Genomic DNA, 18,686 nt, shown 5'->3' on the forward strand with positions numbered 1-18,686 from the left:
TTATGTAAAATGCCTTCTTGTAATGCATCATTTAATTGACTAAAATGCAATATATTTTTAATGAGATATCCAGAGAAAAATCTATGTATCAGAGCTATACGCATGAAAGTTTTCTGCAACAGCATGTTGTAACTTAAAATTATAATAACCAAAAAGGAATGTAGATAAGCTTCTGAACTTTAAGCATACAGCACAGTGGGAATCAAATACAGGCTATATTACTAATCTTAAACAGTGGACAAAGAGCAGTCCATGTCCTAGGACTGGTATGTGTGACTCACCTGTGTAACTGGATTTTCAGTGTGACCACATGATACACATCTTGCAGCATGTCTGCTACTGTAGCATCAGGGGCATCTGTCACATAGGAGAGTGGAACTGGATTCCACTTCCCAACCTGGATTAGCCCTGTGCCAGACAGAGAAATTATATTATTTAATAAATGTATCTTACAAGGCTTTGAAAAATACCTGTGATTTTAAGCAGTGCCACTGTCCTTGATTCCATGCTCATTTATTTGAGGACAAGCACAAAAAAACTGCAAGTTAGCTGTCCATGCTATGAAATTATATAAATGCATTACAGTAAAGGATCAAAAATACCATCCGAATATACTTTTTTTTAAGTTTCTGAGAGTTCAATAAGACAATCATTCATACACATTATATGGGATTTTATAATGCAAGATCTCAGTACTGAAAAAATACTTCACAATCCACAAAACCCATCAGTAACAGAATAAAAGAAACAGAGCTAGATATTTAGTCATAAACGCAAGTTGACTCTCAACAGTCCATCTGCTCAAATATGCTTTACACTTCCTTGTGGATCCTCAGTGGAGCAGATTATTAAGGTCAATAAGCATACTAATGATTCAGTTGAAGTCATTTTTTTTAAATTATAATCTACCTCAACATTCCACGAGCAAAGCATATGTTAACTAAATAAAAATACATTAAGCAAAAATTTAAAAGAAAAATCTACAAGGAGTAAAACATAATAATTGCACTGCATTCCAGAAAAAAATTCTACGTTTTCCCCCATAAAATAAATAGTACAGTTTAGCAATCATATTTACCTTTTGCTTGGGCAGCAGAGCTATGAGAATATCCAAGTGATAGCAATGCCATTTCAATCAGTTGGTTGAATAGCATGTCCTTCCTTACCAACACAAATTCTGCATGCTCCTCCTTACAGTCATACTCAATGGAATTTTCATAATGTTCCACTACACAAAAAACTGGAAGCATAGTTCCTATTAAAAAAAGTAAAATATATAGTATTAACTGGTGTTATTGTAGGAATAAGGAAGAAATCTACAGCATTACATGGCTAAAAACCCTATAAACTTGCAGATGAATATCTAGGGGTATCCTGTTTGTGAAAAACATCACTCCCTCCCCCACCAAAAAGAGTTATTTAAAATAAATATTTCCCTAAAAGGTATGAATGCAAATATATCCCTACTACTACTACATCTGCTACAGAAGAGAGAATTACCTGCCTGCAGAAATAAATAATAAGGCTGACAGGAGAGAAATAAGTTGGTTGTCTCTGTCCTGTCTGATTTGTTGTGAGTAGCATGCAGCGTGAGAACCTAAATACATACTGCAGATGTCTTCAGAGTAAGCCATTTTAATGGCATCTACATAATTTTGTTCATTAACGTTAAAACTTTCCTAATTGTGCCCAAAATATTCATTTACCTTTGATTTAAAAATTTCACCTTTGTCTTTTGTTAAATCTCCATACTAACAAACTGTACAAGGAAACAAAGCAAAACTTACTGCTAACTGATACTGCATTCATTGTCTGGATGTAACCAGATCACTACTAAACTGCAATTCCAAGACTTGTATCTTTAAGAAACAGTAATAATTTTAATCCAGTTTTAAATTTACCTGCCATTGACACATTTTTGGCATATGTATTTTGCTACTTCACACCATATATTTCTAGTTTTACTGTAGATATTACTTGTATGCCCAAAAGTCATTTTCTTGGTTTTGTTACATATATATATATATATATATATATATTTTTTTTTGTATTTGAAGACAAAATGTTTCCCCACACCTTTTGCTTAATTCAGTGCAATCTACTAGACCATGACCAGAAGATTAACAGAGAGCCCAGCAACACTTACTGCTGGGAAGAAGCATTCTTCTGGAAGTCAGAATTGTGGATTTCTTTAAAACTGTATTTATTTTATACAAAATAGCAGGGTACTACAAAAAGACCTTGGAACTGCAGCCCCAATCCTGTTCTTAGTGAAGTCAATAGCAAAACTCCCATTGGCTTGAGACGTGCAGAATCAGGCTCCTTAATGACAGGAAGCAAAAGGGTTAAAAAGCAGATGCACAAGAACTGGCTTATGGCAGATTGCCAGAGGGGTATCATTTTTAGTATAAATGATGACCAGGGTTACTTTAACAGGGCACCCAGGATCTCCAATTAGTCCTGCAATGTTAATGCCTCGGTGAGCACTGCCCTCTAGACTTATAGGGTATGTCTACACTGCAATTAAACATCCACGGCTGGCCCATGTCAGCTGGCTTTCTAACCTGCAAAGGTGCAGAAAAGATACTATAGTTGAAAAAAATAAATGTATTGCTGATATATGCTTTAAAACCCCTTTGTTCATTTGTACTCCTGCCTGTAACAAGAGATTATAATAAAGAGGTACCTTTTAAGCATATTTTATATTATATATACACACACACACACACACACACCCATCTGCAATAAGCTGTACACCAGAGAGTCAGTCTCTGGGAAACAAATCCCTTCAGGCTCCTTTTGAAAAGCTCACAAACTCAGTCCGGTTTGCCCAATAGGCTCAGCATGAAAGACAAGACTAAATGCTTGCCAATATTTATGTAGTTGGGGGAGAGGACACAGAGTTGGGGAAGGGATTCTGTTCTTGTTTTTAAAAATCACAGAATAAGACAAGACAGGAAGACCGGAGCAAAAACAGCATATGTAAACTGGCAATTTCTTCACTGGATTTAATTGAGCTATGGTTAGATTTCCAAAAACAAACACCCCACACAAACTTCACTTGGGAGTGGGTTTTTCCCAGCTCTCACAGTTCAAGTTTGACTTGACAGAAAGTTTCACTGTTAAAGCTTGATGTAGATTTTTGCCTTCAGATATTTATTTTCATGTGAAATACATAACTCTGTTTCAAAAATTACAAAGACAGGGAGTGAAATACTGCATTCGGTTTCTTAATTTCTCCTCTTCCCCTGCCTCCAGAGGGCTACAAAAATTAGACTATTACAACACACACACACACACACACACACACACACACACAGATATTTCATTTTATGTACAAATGTCCCATAAGTTACAGCACTCCTAAAAATGTACTACTTGAAACAAAACAGTAGGACCTCTTGACCAGATTTTGATGCAAGTTGTAGATATCAAAGGTGTATCCTGGTAGAGTGACACAGGTACCATCTGACTACAAATCAAGCTGCTAAACCTTCTAGCAACTGTCACTTGTGTCCTTCTGCTAATGTGAAAAACATTATGCAGAAGAGCACAGTCTTAGCTGGCTGATCACTCTTGCTAGTATTTGGCAAGAAATTCAAGTGCAGCAACTTCATAACCTTCTAGTATTAAAGGGGAGAGCACTGGTCAGTGCTCGGTGCTAAAAATACAACATGATTTAAACCTGAAGGCAGTGTTAGAGTTTTTGCTGAAGGTTTATGAGCCTGTGTAAACAGCACGTCTGCCATAAGGAGCAGTGAAGTCTGTAGAATCCTTGTCTAAAACTGTCCTGGCATTAAAGTTTGCTGTGCAAATATCACATAATACCAGAGACAGCTGAAATCTCCTATTTAGGAATTTATGGAACTTATATGTTTGCAGGCGTCAGAAAGTCCTTTTTATATAGCCCCAGTGCTTCACAGTACAATATTAATGCACTCTGTTTGAAAAGCCATAATAAATTATATTTTTAATGCTCTTACCCTGGCTTTCTTAAGATGCATACATTCTTGGCAAACAATCAATAAATAGGGTAATCATGAGCAGAGGCCAAAGAATTTGCTGAAGTGCTGTTTTTCCATTTTTAATAGATAAAGATCTAACAATACGGACTGCTGTGTCTGTTCATTTCAGGATCAATATATTCTTTGTTTTCGCCAAACCAAGGAAAAAATAAATGATTGTATGATAAATGTTATGCATCAGACACAATGAAATCCCACTGCCTTCTAACTTTACGTGTTTAATGGTCTTGGCTGCATTTTACACTTTGCTTAGCAAATGCAAGAAAAATCTGAATTATAAACATATAGCTATTATACTGAGAAAAAGTAGAAGTCATTTTAAAACAAATGCCAAAACACATACAGCATGTTTTGATTTAAATTAGCAAGTCTATAGTATACAGTCAAAAAGACATATTTTGATATACAAGATTAATATATTATGGTGAATTCTGAAATATTTTAATACAAACAAAAGCCACACACACCAATCAATGATTCTAAATGTGCCTTTTCCTTGTGAGAATGTCTAATTACAGCAAACCAACCACTGAAAAATATGATGCCCAAGATGTTCATTGTTCAATAATGAATTGTACTTAAGAAAATAAACTGTAAAGACTGACATCATAAATGACTTTTCCAGTGTGTTACCTAAAGATTTAAACTCTCTTCTTTAAACAACTTGCAACTGTTAATGAAATACTGTTGACTTTTCCAAGCGTGGACTATCACTAAGAGCAAAGGCAAGAATTAGGTTTTTAGGATTTGGTGTATCTTTTATATATTTCAGTGCTGCTTACCAAAACAAACTCACCAGAGAGTGAGTTTGTTACATTAACTGTCTTTCAGTGGAAGAATCTGGTCTAATGAGGACAACTAAACTTAAGACAGTCTTTACCTTAACAAAAATAAGACTCCACCCTGGAAAGCAAGATGCTCCACCCAAACATGAAGCTTATATTTCCCAAATGTGATTTATATCAGAACTGGGAATAAAATATTTTTAGAATGGTGATTCAGTACTGAAATATAAATGAAGTCTGTGAAAAGTATGTTTCCCCACCTAAATGGCAATGCATATATTAATAGAATTAATATTTCTCCAATGCAGATTAAAAGTGTTACCTTTTCTAATATTTGTTTTCATCAGGTGTCCAGAGTGTTTTAAAGGCACTCCTTGCATTTTAGTTCCTGTACTTCCAAGTCTTCCTCTTCCTAATGGGCTCCCATTCTGTTCCAAGCGCGCAATTTTGGCTGGTGGACCCTTCGGATCGCTTACATTGTTAGACATTTCTGAATGTTCTTTCCCCTGAGTTGCCTCGTTCAAATGATCCATACTCAGTCCCGCCTCTAAAGATCACCTGCCATGATTTAAAAAATATATATATGTTGTACACGTGTGCGTATGTGTATTTAGACAGTTAACACATGTACAGAGATACATATGTATTGTAAGCTCGCAATTAAGAAGTAAATGAATATTTTAAAATAAGATAATACATTTATCCTCAGAAAATGTTCCCATTCTCCAAAGATTGAATGATTTGGTAAAAAAAATATTTAATGCCATCTACAGAACACTAAAGCAACTATGTGCAGCCTAGGTAGTCATATTCTATCTTGAATTCTTAAGAATGAGAATTAAATAGATGAAGGGGATTACTAAATTACATACTCCAATCTATCCATTGCTACAAGTCTCACAAGTGTTTGTTGTAAATCATGAATGCTTTTATTTAAATAAATAAATAAAATAGAAAAATCAACACTATAAAAGTGCTTTCTCTCTGCTAGTAAATAAATGCAAGTACAACAATGAAGAGAAGATTGAAACTTTAGGTAACCATGCAACAGATTTATTAGCAACATGAAATATTGTGCATTTACATCTTTTTCCTAGAAATATGAACAACCTCAATTGCCTTGTAATTTTTGATCAGATGGGGTTGTGTTTGTTTTTGCATTCTTCCAAGCTGTTTTACATTACGAATTATCAACTTTTGAAAACTTAAAATATGTAGATGAATATTTTAAGATGTAATCAAGTTTTAAATGTTAGGTCAAATATGGGATCTTTTAAAAGCCAAAATAAACTGAAAGAAGGTGGAAACATCTCTCAAATATCACAAGGGTCTCATGTTGAAAAACTACAATTCCTGCGGAACTTCAGAAACCCTCCAACAGAGACACCCCTGCTAGTGTAAAATTGTGTGTTGATACGGGTACCTGAAGTAAAAAAATTGAAGTAATTTCAACAATATCAAATTAAGAAAATGAGTATTTTAGCATTTTGTATTTCCTTTCTAAAAACTTGTTTTTTAAAAACAAACATTCCAGCTAAATGACTGGATCATTAAAATCCCTAGACTAAAACACAGAGTAAGTTTGTGACTTTAGTTATATAGAGATACACACATGCCCCGAAACCTATTTTATCAACTATAAAACAATCAGTTACTGAAAATAGATACTTATCTGGTAGTGATTTTATTCTGGATTACTATCCTAGTTATATTAAGGGTCTTCTACCTTTTTCTGACTAAGAAAGGTATAGTCACACTGTCAATTACATTATGTATATAATATAATCACAAAGAACAGGTGACTAGACATTCATTTTATGAACTAGTATTTACATTACTGAGTACAAACACTAATACTAGGGGAGTCATATTTAGAAAGACTTGCATGAATCTGATAATTGCTACTTTCTTTCAGTTGCCTAGTAATTCAACGCATTTTGTACATTTTTCATTGCAAAGCTATTTAGGTCTGGATTTCTTGGGAGACACCATATATTCCAATGATAATTCTGTAAACAATTCTATCCTGTTTGAACACAGGCTGCTTTGTCCTACATAGCCAAGAAAAGAATCTGTGTTAATCTGGATGTTTACTAGCAACCTTAAGAATGCTGAGTGAATTACTGTAAAGTTTAGAAAATAATGGTTATTTATCCTTAAGCTGTAGAGTGACATGCTGAGAACCGAAGGTTTACCATTGATCATGGTCCCATCTGTTTTTGGTTATGAGTCTCATTAAACAATAAATGTGCCTATTTCAACCACCTTTAAAAAAAAAAATCAAGATTACTCTATCATTACATTAACTGCAGTCTAACCAAAAACTGCAGACTTAAACCATTGACATCTACCAATGTTTCCTTACAATAGCAGCTTTATAATAAAGCAGTATTCTGAAACTAGTCTTTCTTGAGAATAAGAGGATTCACTTAAAAAAAAAAAAAAAAAAAAAAAAGCTTTACACAAGAAAATCCTTGTCACTTCTGGCAACTTAAAAAGTACACTACAACTCCAAGTTTCTTGCTACAAAGAGTATCCAGCCATCATGAATAGAATAATACATCATATACAATGAATAAAAATGACAGATCATAATTTAGTTAGTGTATTGACTGCTACCAAAACACCAAATAGGTCATTCTAATTTGGCCTCAGAATACCCACCCATAGGCATCCTTTAACCACTTAGTCATCTTGTAAAAAGCTTTACATTACAAAGCAAAATTACATGCACATAAAACACCTAATTTACTCATTTCAACTCCATGCCCAAGGCTAAAGTTCACTGAAACCTCAGTTTGGAATAGTGATGAGCAACAATCAGCATGGCCTGCCCAGAATGACGGCACTATGGAGTAACTATTATCTCTACAGATGGCAGGCAGAGAGTTTATTCAGGTTTCATATTTAGACCTCCTTTACACTAGCGACAAGTTTCCATCCTAGACATTATATAAGGTCACAATTTCAACATACAGTTTCAAAAAGATCACACACATGGACACACATCAACTAATTTCTGAATGAATTCATTGTAATAGTCCCTAGTCCTGAAATAAGGGGAATCAGTACCATTTTATTTCTTTAACTCCTCATGAATTAGCCCCCTCCCCTTTTCATCTGCCCTCCTTTTTCTCTCCCCAATAAAACCCCATAATCACATTTAAAACAGGCTCTGCTCTTATCCATTCCATATGGCTGTCACAATCCAGGCCAAGCTTTCACTGTGACCTTTTAAAGAGACAAAGAAGCAACGTACTATCTAGAAACAGAAACACTGCAGTTTTCTGAGTGAAATTAGCAAAACCGACCCGAAACTCACCACTTCAAAACTTGACAGCATATAAATAACAAAAACAAAGGAGGTTTCCTTTGCAGCCAGAGCTCTTGAAGAGGAAGAAGTTCAAGACTGATGTTGGCTAGGTCCTTTAAAAAAAAAAAATACACACTATACACCCGCCTCCCCCCCAAAAAGCCACCAGCCCTGAAGGCTACTTCCCCTGAAATTCTATTATTTTCCTTTTTTGTTGTTGTTGTTATTTTCCTCTATGCAGGGGAGGGGCAAAAATAAATGGCGAGAAACACAGTAGCCATGAGCAAAACGGCAATGGGCAAAAATATTAAATCTCTTTTAGGAAAGCAGTTTTCAAGGTTTGGAAAGGGAAGAAGGAAGTGAAGCTCAAAATTGAACAGATAAGTGTAATGCTAAAAATAAATTTAAAAAATGAAAGTAGTAGATTTAAATGGAGGGGATGACTTGAGTCTAGCTATTCTTTCAAAAATAACACCAATGCGGACAAGAGCAAGTGGGGGGCGGGAAGGGGGAGAGGAAGCTTTTCTATCCAGGGTGAAGAGCAGAAAGTCTACTTCTAGGCTGTCACTTACACTATTATTCTCCAACAAGCATACAGAAGAACAGCGCGCACACAAAAAAATCAATCTGCTCCTCTCCCCCAAAACCACTAACAGCCCCCAAACTTTCTGCATGAATCTGTAGTAGGGGTGGGGTGGGGGGTAAGTGTAAAGAAAACAGCAGGAAAAGGCACCAAAATGCCACTTTTAATTTCGCCTTCCCGGTCCGTTAAAAGAAAACACACAACAAAATAGAGAGAGAGGACCTGTCTCTTCTCATTTACCCGGGGCTGTGAGTGAGAGAGAGAGAGAGAGGAGGAAGGAAACGCACACACAAGACACCACCACCACCAAAGTAGAGAGATTTCACTCCCACCGAGTCCACCAAGAGGTGTGTATGATTATTTCAAAATAAAAAAAAAAAATGAACAAAAGAGTGATAAAAAAAACAAAAACAACCCCAGACAACTCCACGGAGAGTTACTGCAAATGGCAAAAGAAAAAATTGGAAAAACAAAAGGTTGCAAAGAATAATAATAAAAAAAAAAATCCTGGCTTTGATGCTTGTTTCCCCCTGGCTGGCTGGCTATTTATTTAGGCCGGTTTGGTGGCTGTGGCTGGATGTTACATGGATATGTTTGTGTGTGTGTGTCTCTGTCTCCCCGGACGGAGCTGCTTCGCTTTGCTCTCCCCCCACCCTCTCTGTGTTTCTGTCCCCATTAAATTATTAGTTGACTCATCACTCCTCCTCCTCCTGCTGCTGCCGCCGCCGTCCCCTGATCAGAGCCTCCTCTCCTCCAGCGCTTTCTGCTGCTGCTGCCGCCGCGGTGGCGGCGGCGGCTTCTTCTTCCTCCTCCTCATTTTAATACAACAACAACCGAGGCCAGCCGGCTTTTTGCAGCCCGAGACTAGGAGGGACGCAGCCTCCCTGCTGCTGCCCGGAGCCCTTCCCCGGCGGCCCCGGATCATCCGACGCGTCCTGGGAGAGAGAGAGAGAGAGAGAAAGTGGCAGAGGAGGAGGAGGCGGCGGTAGAGGAGGAGGAGAGGAGGGGGTGAGCGGAGGAGGGCAGTGAGCAGGGGTGGAAATGGGAACCGGAGCGAGAAGCGGGATGGAGGGGGGTTGGAAACCAGAGACCCAAAGAGGTGAGTGGGGGAGAGGGTTGGGGAGGGGAAGATGGGGGTGGGGGGGAGGGGTGCGATTTCCGGCACAGGGCGCGCAGGAATTTGTAATCAGCTTGATTAGGGTGAGGCGGCTCTGCATTGATTACACACAATAGCCAGAATAAGAGGGGGCCGCGCGCGGCGCAGGCAGAGCGGAGCGGGCGCGCCTGCCTGCGAGCCCCCTTCGTTACGCAGCAGGAAGGACGCGGCGCGGGGGGCCCAACCAGATGGGGATTGGGGGGGGGGGTGAACAATATCCAGGCAACCTGCCAAGATGTGCGTAATAATCAACACCCCCTCCCCCTCTGCTGCCCTGGTGCCAAGTAGCCAACACACGGCGAGGGACGGGACCCGAGGGGATTGCGCACTGGAACCACAGGGAGAGGGGACGGGGTATTGCAGGTGACGCTGCTCCGGCTGCCAAGCCTGACAGCCACAGGGGCACCCGCCAGTGAGCAGAGGCTTCGCAAAGGAAAGTGCGTAGGGGCTGGAGCGATGAGCAGACCAAGGGGCGGTAAAGCGGCAGCGTGGAGAGTTGCAGCCTGGAAAGCAGGTGCACGGTGCACATAAGGAGCAGGCAGATTACAAATCGGGATGGACAACACGGAGTCCAGAGTGGGTGAACCCTTAGAGGCAGAAGGAAAAAAAAATCCTATTTCCCTGCTACCTCGAGTGAAAGAGCTTTTGTTCCTAAAAAGAGCCATGGAACAAATTGTAAATAATAACTAAAGTTACTGGCTATATAGTTATGAGTGCACTCAAGTTACCAGGAGAGTAAATGGGAATGCTCTGTCTCTGACTTGTAGTGTTGCTTCACTTTACTCAAGGTTTTCCCAGCCCCTGGAAAAGTGAACAAGAAATATGCTCCTCCAAGAAGTAGTTGCAGTTGGAAGCATACCACAGAAGAAACTGAACTCACCTAACCAAGAGACCTAACAATGCAAATGGAAAGAAAGATTCTCTCTTTTATATTATGCTAGATGAAAGAGATGGACAAGGCACACTTTAAAAGACCACAGTACAGAGGCAGGAGGTGGGACTAAATAGAGTACCTATTCAAGTTGTACATGGAACCATAGTCACTTGCATGATCTACTGTAAAGTTTTACAGCAAGGATGATGGTGATGGACATGTGTAACAAAATAAGAAACAGACATAATTAAAACAACCCCATATCACAGATATTATAAAATCACAATATATTGGAAATAATATAACCCTGATCAAAAAACAATGTGATACAGTTGTAGCAATCTACAGTTTATAAAATAGGGTCCAAAGCCCACCCAGTGAAATGCAAAGAATAGCAAACTACTGAAACTGGTAAAGTATTCACAAAATAAATGGGTATATGTAAAGATAAATAGATATTTTTCCCATGATGCATTGGGGGAAAGACCATACTAACTAGATAGACTTGAAAGCAACAAGTTTGCACAAGCTATGAGAGAACAGGAAAATTAAACTCATTTACTGATAAAGTGCACAAGTGTAGACATACTGTATATGAAAGAAAAGCTATATTAGAAGCAGAAGAAAGTTTTAATTGATGCATGAAAATATGTACCGAATTGGAGAAACAGTACTTCAGGGTAACAACTTGAAAAAAAAAATTGTATTAAAAGAGGCAGAGAAGCTGTAATAAACTTAGAAGAGTTATTTTTTAATGTAGGCAACAGGGAGCTAATATTAATCATAACATACAAAATGCAAACTACAACAATATAATTTCTGAACAAAGAAAATACAAATCAATAAATGCTGTGAAGAGTAAAGGTATCACCACATATACATTACTATAACAAAAGCAGAGCATCAAATGTAGGCAAAGAAACACAAGCTGACATCTACTGAAATAAGCACAAGCAACATACAGGGCACACAGGAAAAGAAAATGGTAATAGGGTGAAATACATAAAATATTTATCATATTCAGCAATGCACAAAATAGATTATAATCACAGAAGCAAAGAAATGCAATGCTTGAAAATGAATATATTATATAATATTCAAAGATGTGAAAGTGGAATACTTGTGAAACACAGTTGTACACAGTGTGTTTCATAAGGTTATTAAAATTATTACTGAAAGTGCATACTGGGGAAAAAAAAGGAAAATAAGAATCATTCTTTACAAAGAAAATGTGGATGACACTTTCTATAACAGATGATCAAGGGATAACTATCTTGCAGGTTGTTTATTTAGAAACTGATCTTTTTCCACCAGATAGTTTGAATTTTATTTAGTCATTGAAAGATTGAATCTTTACCCAAAACATTCTAACATTGAAAAATCTGATTTAAATAGTTGAACCTAAACTTTGTGGAAATAGTGGAGAACGACTACACTGGATCAGTTCTCACCTTTTCAGAATGGCCTTTGTAGCACTAAAGTTTAGAAGATGAAAAAAGACTGACCACTGGAGTACACTAAAGAAAAGAGGAAGATGCTGAAAAATGAGGTAACTTCAAGTGACAGCACATGTATCTTCGCTTGCAATATGATCAAGAATAAGGAAAGTGCAGAACTTAGGGAAAGAAAGGTGCAGTTTAATAAATAGCTATTAAAAATCCTTGGAATAAGGATTATGGCTATAAACACTTTGTAAATTGATCACCAGATAAGATTTAAAAAAAAAATTAAGACAAAATCTGTGTTTTAAAAATGCATTTGCCTCAGTATTACAATACATATGTGAAAAGAAAAATACACAAGTTAAAAAAACAGAAAATGATTAATCTTAAAGCAGCAAGAGTAAACTAAAAGATTTGGGAGATAAAAATCTGATAATATTTGAGCACAGAGGCCTAAATGATATTGTTATGGACACTAACCAAACACTGACAAATACTCTGTTAATTATATGATCATGCATATGCGTCTTGGACTTGAGATAAATGGTTATGAAAAATAACTGCTGTGAAATTGAATATATGTACATATACCCTTTAAACTCCATACCACACTAATAAACTTGATTACTGTATATTACCTACCCCTGTTAACACACTCATTGCAGGCTCTGAACATTGACTAGTGTAAAACTTTGCTTAGACTGGAAAGCAAAAATTGAGACAGTTATTCCTATATTTGCATATATGAATAGTTAAACTCTTAATAATAGCAAAAAAAATTTTATTTCACTGGTTTATGATATTGATATCAGATTTTTGTAGGGAAAGGCAAAAAATGCTAACATTTTGTAAAAATGTGTAATTGTAGACTGACCATTTTGCCAATATTCTCAAGTATATCAACTTTTTAATATTATAATGTCCCACTGGAAGATGTTATTTTTATTTATTAAAAAGGAAAGAGATACATAGATAAAGAAACAGAAGAAACAGATAAATACCCTGGAATGTATGCAGTCAGTAGTTTAAATATCTGATAACTGCACTTTTCAAATTAGTTGCATGTCAAGTGAAGCCAAATACTTATATTAAAACTGCCTCATTATAGTAATCAAAAATAAATATTTTGAATTAGAATGTGTCTTCCCAAAACTGTATATGGACACAAAGAAAGTTTGTATCCAGTTTTTGAACTCTGGGATGAGGTGACTCAACAGATCAGTCAGTACCTGGGTTACAGAATGAATGCCTTTAGGGTGGAGTGTTACCACAGTGCTTTCTAAGGACTCTATTCTGATCTTCTCTTGTTCAAAGTAAGTTAGTATATCTCTGGACATTGTGGGTCAAAATCATGAAGTTGGTAGGATGATTTGTGTATAAAGCAAACAGGACATGACCTGGAAGCATCACAAAACTGGCACGAGAGGCTGCACTTTTAGTTTCATCAGATTTTTGTTCAGATCTGGCTGTGGTTGGATTTTCCACATTTGCATTTCTGACAACTATGAGGCTACTAGTGTGACTCAAGTAATGGCCTGTGCTGGAGGTGGTGCACTGCAGCAGGCACCTATAGGGAAATTCTGGCTGGTTCCCAGAGTGTTATATCAGAATGGCAACTCCTCTGTTTCAAGAGGTGAAGTGTGCACTCTTCCATGCCTGGCCAGTTCTGCTGCTCAGTGTGGTAAGAGAGAATACTAAGTCCTGGCTTTCAGGAAGTTAGCATCCATGGTCACTAGAAGGGAGCAGTGGCTCCCCTCTTGCAAGAGCTTGTACTTAATGCTGCTAAGAGGTAAAGGGAGCATGGGGTGGGAAGGTCCTTGCACTTCCCATCACACTGCCCCTTGTGCCCCTGTGCAGAGCTGGGCAACAGTCAAGTCTATGGTGTTTAACTCATACCTACGACCGTGCATATTTATACCTTTATTTAACATGTGCCCAAATCTGTCAGTTTAATGCAGTATTGACTTTCTAGTTACTTCTCCACTGGATGTAACCCTGAATTGCGTATTAGAAATGAACAATCATTGTCTGAAACTACAGTCCAAACAGTTTACCTAACCTGACTGCCACAAGCAGAAATTACATATCATATGTATGGCCAATATATGGTGATCAGATAGCAAGTGTGAAAAATCGGAATGGGGTGGGGGAGTAATAGGAGCCTATATAAGAAAAAGCCCCAAATATCAGGACTGTCCCTATAAAAATCGGACATCTGGTCACCCTAGGGCAATACATATTGCAACATTTTGGAGTTAGAGTTGCAGCATTTAGTAACATCTCTCTCAATGAAGTGAAAAGTGCATACTAAAGTTGCATTTTGATCAAAATCTGTCCCAGTCTGGGCAGTGTGTCTGTCAAAAAGTAAGAATGCTATGGGTTTCATTTCATTGAGAAGTATATCACAAAATGCTGCTGTCCCGTCTCAGTTTTATCTGTGTTCTTTCAAATATGATGGTCTGAAAGTTACATAAAATGAATATTTAACTTACTTTAGTCTGTATCAAACTGTAGTTAATTGCTTATTAATTGAAGTAAATTATCCTTACCATATCTGTCGGAGGTGAAAAACCTATATATGATGCACTCATTAGTTTATGGACTCAGAATCCCCTAGAAAATATCAGGTATCTACATGATGTCCCACAGTGCTGTATTTTACATTTGGATGTCTGTTAGCTTACAGTGTAGAAAATCACATACAGGCAGACATCTTACTATTGACTACATATTTAAGGAGGCTGGTGTTTATTCCTGCAAATGTTTTCTGCAATATATTTCAATCAAGAAATGTTCTTTTGATAAAATGGATAAGATTATCCAAATACAGTGTAGGGCTAAAACAGGCTACTTTTAGTCATACCACCACATCCCTTTCCATATATGCATTATATAGGTATTTTTCTGTTTTGATTGTGATAATTGTATGATTGGGGAAAACATATACTTTAGTTGATGTGACCTGGCTGGTCATTTAGGTTTGCCTCTAGCTGCCACAAATCGCATTGAGGCAAATTACTAGGAGAAAATTATGGTATAAGTACAACAAAAATATTACATTTTGATGATAATAAGCATGGGGATTGAATGGCTAAAGAGATTGATAATGATAATATAGAGTCTTTCGCCTTTAGGTTGCCAATGCAAATCCAAGTTAGTTGCAATGTTAACGGACAGGTGTCCACATCACAAAAACCATCACAACAATTAGTACTAATGGACAGTCTTGTTGGCAATCTCAAGCAGAGAAATCTTGGACTGAATGGGCATGGAAACTAAACACCTTAAAAGTGGTGCCACTAGGAGGAGATGAGGCTCTTTATTGGAGCAATGTGGGAAAGCTTACCTTGCTGCTGCCTAATCCATACCCGTGGTGTAGACAAATAGAGTTCATTCCCTAAGTCAGTATAGCTACTTTCACAAACACCCATATATATAAGAATGTTTTTATGGCATTGAGTTTGCAAAGGGTGGACCACATTTTAAAAGACAGCCCCATAGATTATCTCTTCTCTCATTCATGATTGTACAGACCACCTTCCCACCAATTCACACTTATAACTTCCCTGTGGCAACTACAGTAATTGCTTACATGGAAATTTGTAATAAGACATTATTTAATATATTCTTTTAATGCAATTTAGAAGCTGGAAGCAAAGAGGAAAGCCAGCATCATATGATCTGCCAGATCTTCTACCTCGCAAGCAAGTGTTCCACAGGTCACCAGTAGCCCTCAGGTCACAGTTTGAAAGGCTCTGGTTTAAGGTAGCATTTTCAAAATACATCCGTGGGAAAGATACTTAATGTTGAGGGGTGCTCTCTGTTAAAACTCTGATTTTCCCAGACACTAGATAATTAGTAGGCAAGGGATGGGGGTGGAGGGTTGGAATTGCAAACAATTATGTCAAAGGACTTGGCTAATAAGTAGTGTTATTTTAGGGACATGTTCAAGCGGCACCTGTATTCATTTTTGGAGCTTGCTGGGATGCTGAAAACATTGTACTGAATATTATAGAAGAGCTTAATATCACAGATGTAAACGACTAACACCAAACCAATACATTCTCAGATCTTTTTATTTACTAAAGTCAGAGTTAAATTGATATTTCTAAACTATTCTGCAACACAGTCTAGTGTTGTTTTTTCAGACAAACTACTGAATTTTCTTCTTGATCTTAAGTAAACATTGAGCTAATAAAGAAAGAGGCTTCCAAGCAACACAGAAGTTTAATCCAACACTTTTGAGTAAGAATAAGATTTTCACACAGTCCAAGCAAAGCTGCATATTACAATGCAAAACAGCCCCTTCCACTACAGTTATCACTACTCAAGGACCATTCAAGTACTATTAGCAAGACTTTTGATACTTGCTCTGATGAGTTCCGACAGCAGAAATTTGTTATGCAGTAGCCTGTTTCATCAACAGGACAAAACAATCATTCTTTTTTCAGCTCTTATAGTACTAATAATTCACTTCCTCAAAAATCTACTGATAATTCTTGTGGGCTGGAAACAGGGAAGAGTTTAGGTCTAAGAAAATGGTTAGAACTGATTGATGACTTGAACTGTCAAACTTTCATTATGAAACCCAAAACCACATGCAGGTCCTGGTTTCAAGTTTCATTAACTCAAAACTCTGCCCAGGTTCTGCCACACTTTTTCTAAGGTTCAAAAAACTTAAATGAAATGGTGCACCTAATTTTGACCCAAATGTGCACAGGAGTCAGTATTGGGCTGGATCTAAAAAACATGCAAAATATGTGGTTTTGACACAAACAAAGTGAAACTTGGTTGTGCTGAATTTGCTTTGAATTTTGGAGTTTGCTCCAATCCAGAGCTCAGAAGATCCCACAAAAACAAAATTTGAATTTTTTTTTTTTTTTTTTTTTTTTTTAAAATACAGAAAATGAAATTGTTAGCCAATGGAGCTTTGTAAAACTATGACCACACACCATATCTAGCAATATGGAGGTGCTAAAATAAAGCGTATTCTGGCATATCCAGTGCCACTATAATACATGTCATTTGTAGAAGCACACAGGAACATAATACAAAAGCAATCAAGCAACTTAATACTAAAGCAAACAACCTCAAAATGTTACTTTCTGTCCCTGTAAACTTCCAGAACACACTGGAATATTTGACTTAGATGACTAAAAACCAGAAAGAATAACTATAATAATGGAATCACCTCCACCCCGATATAACGCTGTCCTCGGGAGTCAAAAAATCTTACCGCGTTATAGGTGAAACAGTGTTATATTGAACTTGCTTTGATCTGCAGGAGTGCGCAGCCCCCCCCCCCCCCCCCCCCCCGGAGCACTACTTTACCACGTTATATCCGAATTCGTCGTGTTATATCGGGCCGTGTTATATCGGGGTAGAGGTGTACTAGGTCAATAATCAAAGAAACAAGGTATTAGAACACTTTTAATGTTTTACCTCACCAATATACTGCTACCTAGTTCCTGGTAACAGTTATAGCATAGCCTTTGTTGAGTAATTAATTCAGGTAATGAATACCTGATCTGAACGGAAATTCATCTGCGTGAGTAATTAGAGATGGGATCCCACCAAAAAATGGGTAATTTTTAGGATCCTTGGTTAGAAGTCAGGTAGTAGATGGGACAGTTTATATGTACTTAAGGCCTCAGCACAAGAAAAGAAATGAATAAAACATATCCCCCTAAGTGTTGTACAACACAATACAGTAATATAATATTTTGGGGAAAATGACTTTTTATATTAGTTGATATCTTTACAGTTCTTTGAAGAAATATGTGGGGCAAACTGCTGTGTGTGCATGAACTTTCATCATCATTGTTATAAAATTAATATTCATTTTATTATTTCTTTTCAGAGTATCAGTGTTCAATTCCTTCTGTAGTACAGAGTGATATAAAGCATTTGTTTTCTGTTCAGTTTTTTTAAATCTTCCTTTATGATTTTCCCCACTTATAAAGATAGCACCTTCATGAGAAATTGTGAAATATGTTACTCAAGAAAAATACAGAGGGTACTTTTTGTGTTATCTTCCAGTTCATTATAATTTTGTAGGTATATAGATGTGGAATTTCCCTGTGCCATACCTGAGGGATGTGCAGTTTCAAATCTGGGTAGAACCAGGTAAGGAAAGATGCTTTTTCATTTGGACATAACCTTTCAAACAATTTAAGATTGGTGTAAACTACTGCAGTCACAGAGAAATAACTTCAGTACCAAGTTACCCCTGTTTTACATAGCTATTTATTAGGATATTTGGGAGGAATACGACTTCTGTGTCGCCCAGTACATCACACAGTGGTCTGATGTACTGTAGAATATAGAATATTTGTTTCTGAAATACAGATCATCTTCATATACAAGCACACACCAATGTACTACCATCAGTAAATTGTGCTTTAAAACAATCATCACTCAACACCAAAGTTTAAGTTTCCTTTTATATCATTTTTTGTTAAAAATAGCTTTTAGGGGAAAAGCACACAATATTTATCCATTCTTTCAA

The 18,686-nt window shown here is 37.1% G+C and overlaps 1 protein-coding gene and 1 long non-coding RNA gene across 7 annotated transcripts in view; one reads left to right on the top strand and one right to left on the bottom strand.

Moving 5' to 3' along the window:
* The window catches only part of SATB1 (SATB homeobox 1), a 104,051-nt gene that overhangs the window by 75,474 nt on the left and 9,891 nt on the right, over positions 1–18,686 (bottom strand). For 4 of the 6 annotated variants that reach the window (XM_034760753.1, XM_034760752.1, XM_034760751.1 and 1 more), the window contains exons 1-4: positions 8,133–9,230; positions 5,133–5,368; positions 1,079–1,255; positions 282–408 (exon numbers count right to left, since the gene is read on the bottom strand). In XM_034760753.1, coding sequence (XP_034616644.1) covers positions 282–408; positions 1,079–1,255; positions 5,133–5,343 — 515 coding nt within the window. In that variant the 5' untranslated portion in view covers positions 5,344–5,368; positions 8,133–9,230. Of the gene's footprint in view, positions 1–281; positions 409–1,078; positions 1,256–2,146; positions 2,323–5,132; positions 5,369–8,132; positions 9,231–18,686 lie in introns of those variants that run through there. The other 2 variants (XM_034760754.1, XM_034760750.1) reach the window with 2 other exon arrangements.
* On the top strand, positions 9,679–12,813 carry LOC117872372. Its single transcript, XR_004644471.1, has 2 exons — positions 9,679–9,805; positions 10,651–12,813. It is a non-coding gene; the product is annotated as an uncharacterized LOC117872372 (long non-coding RNA).

This window comes from Trachemys scripta, chromosome 2, assembly GCF_013100865.1.
Source record: "Trachemys scripta elegans isolate TJP31775 chromosome 2, CAS_Tse_1.0, whole genome shotgun sequence".
NCBI classification, from domain to species: domain Eukaryota; kingdom Metazoa; phylum Chordata; order Testudines; family Emydidae; genus Trachemys; species Trachemys scripta.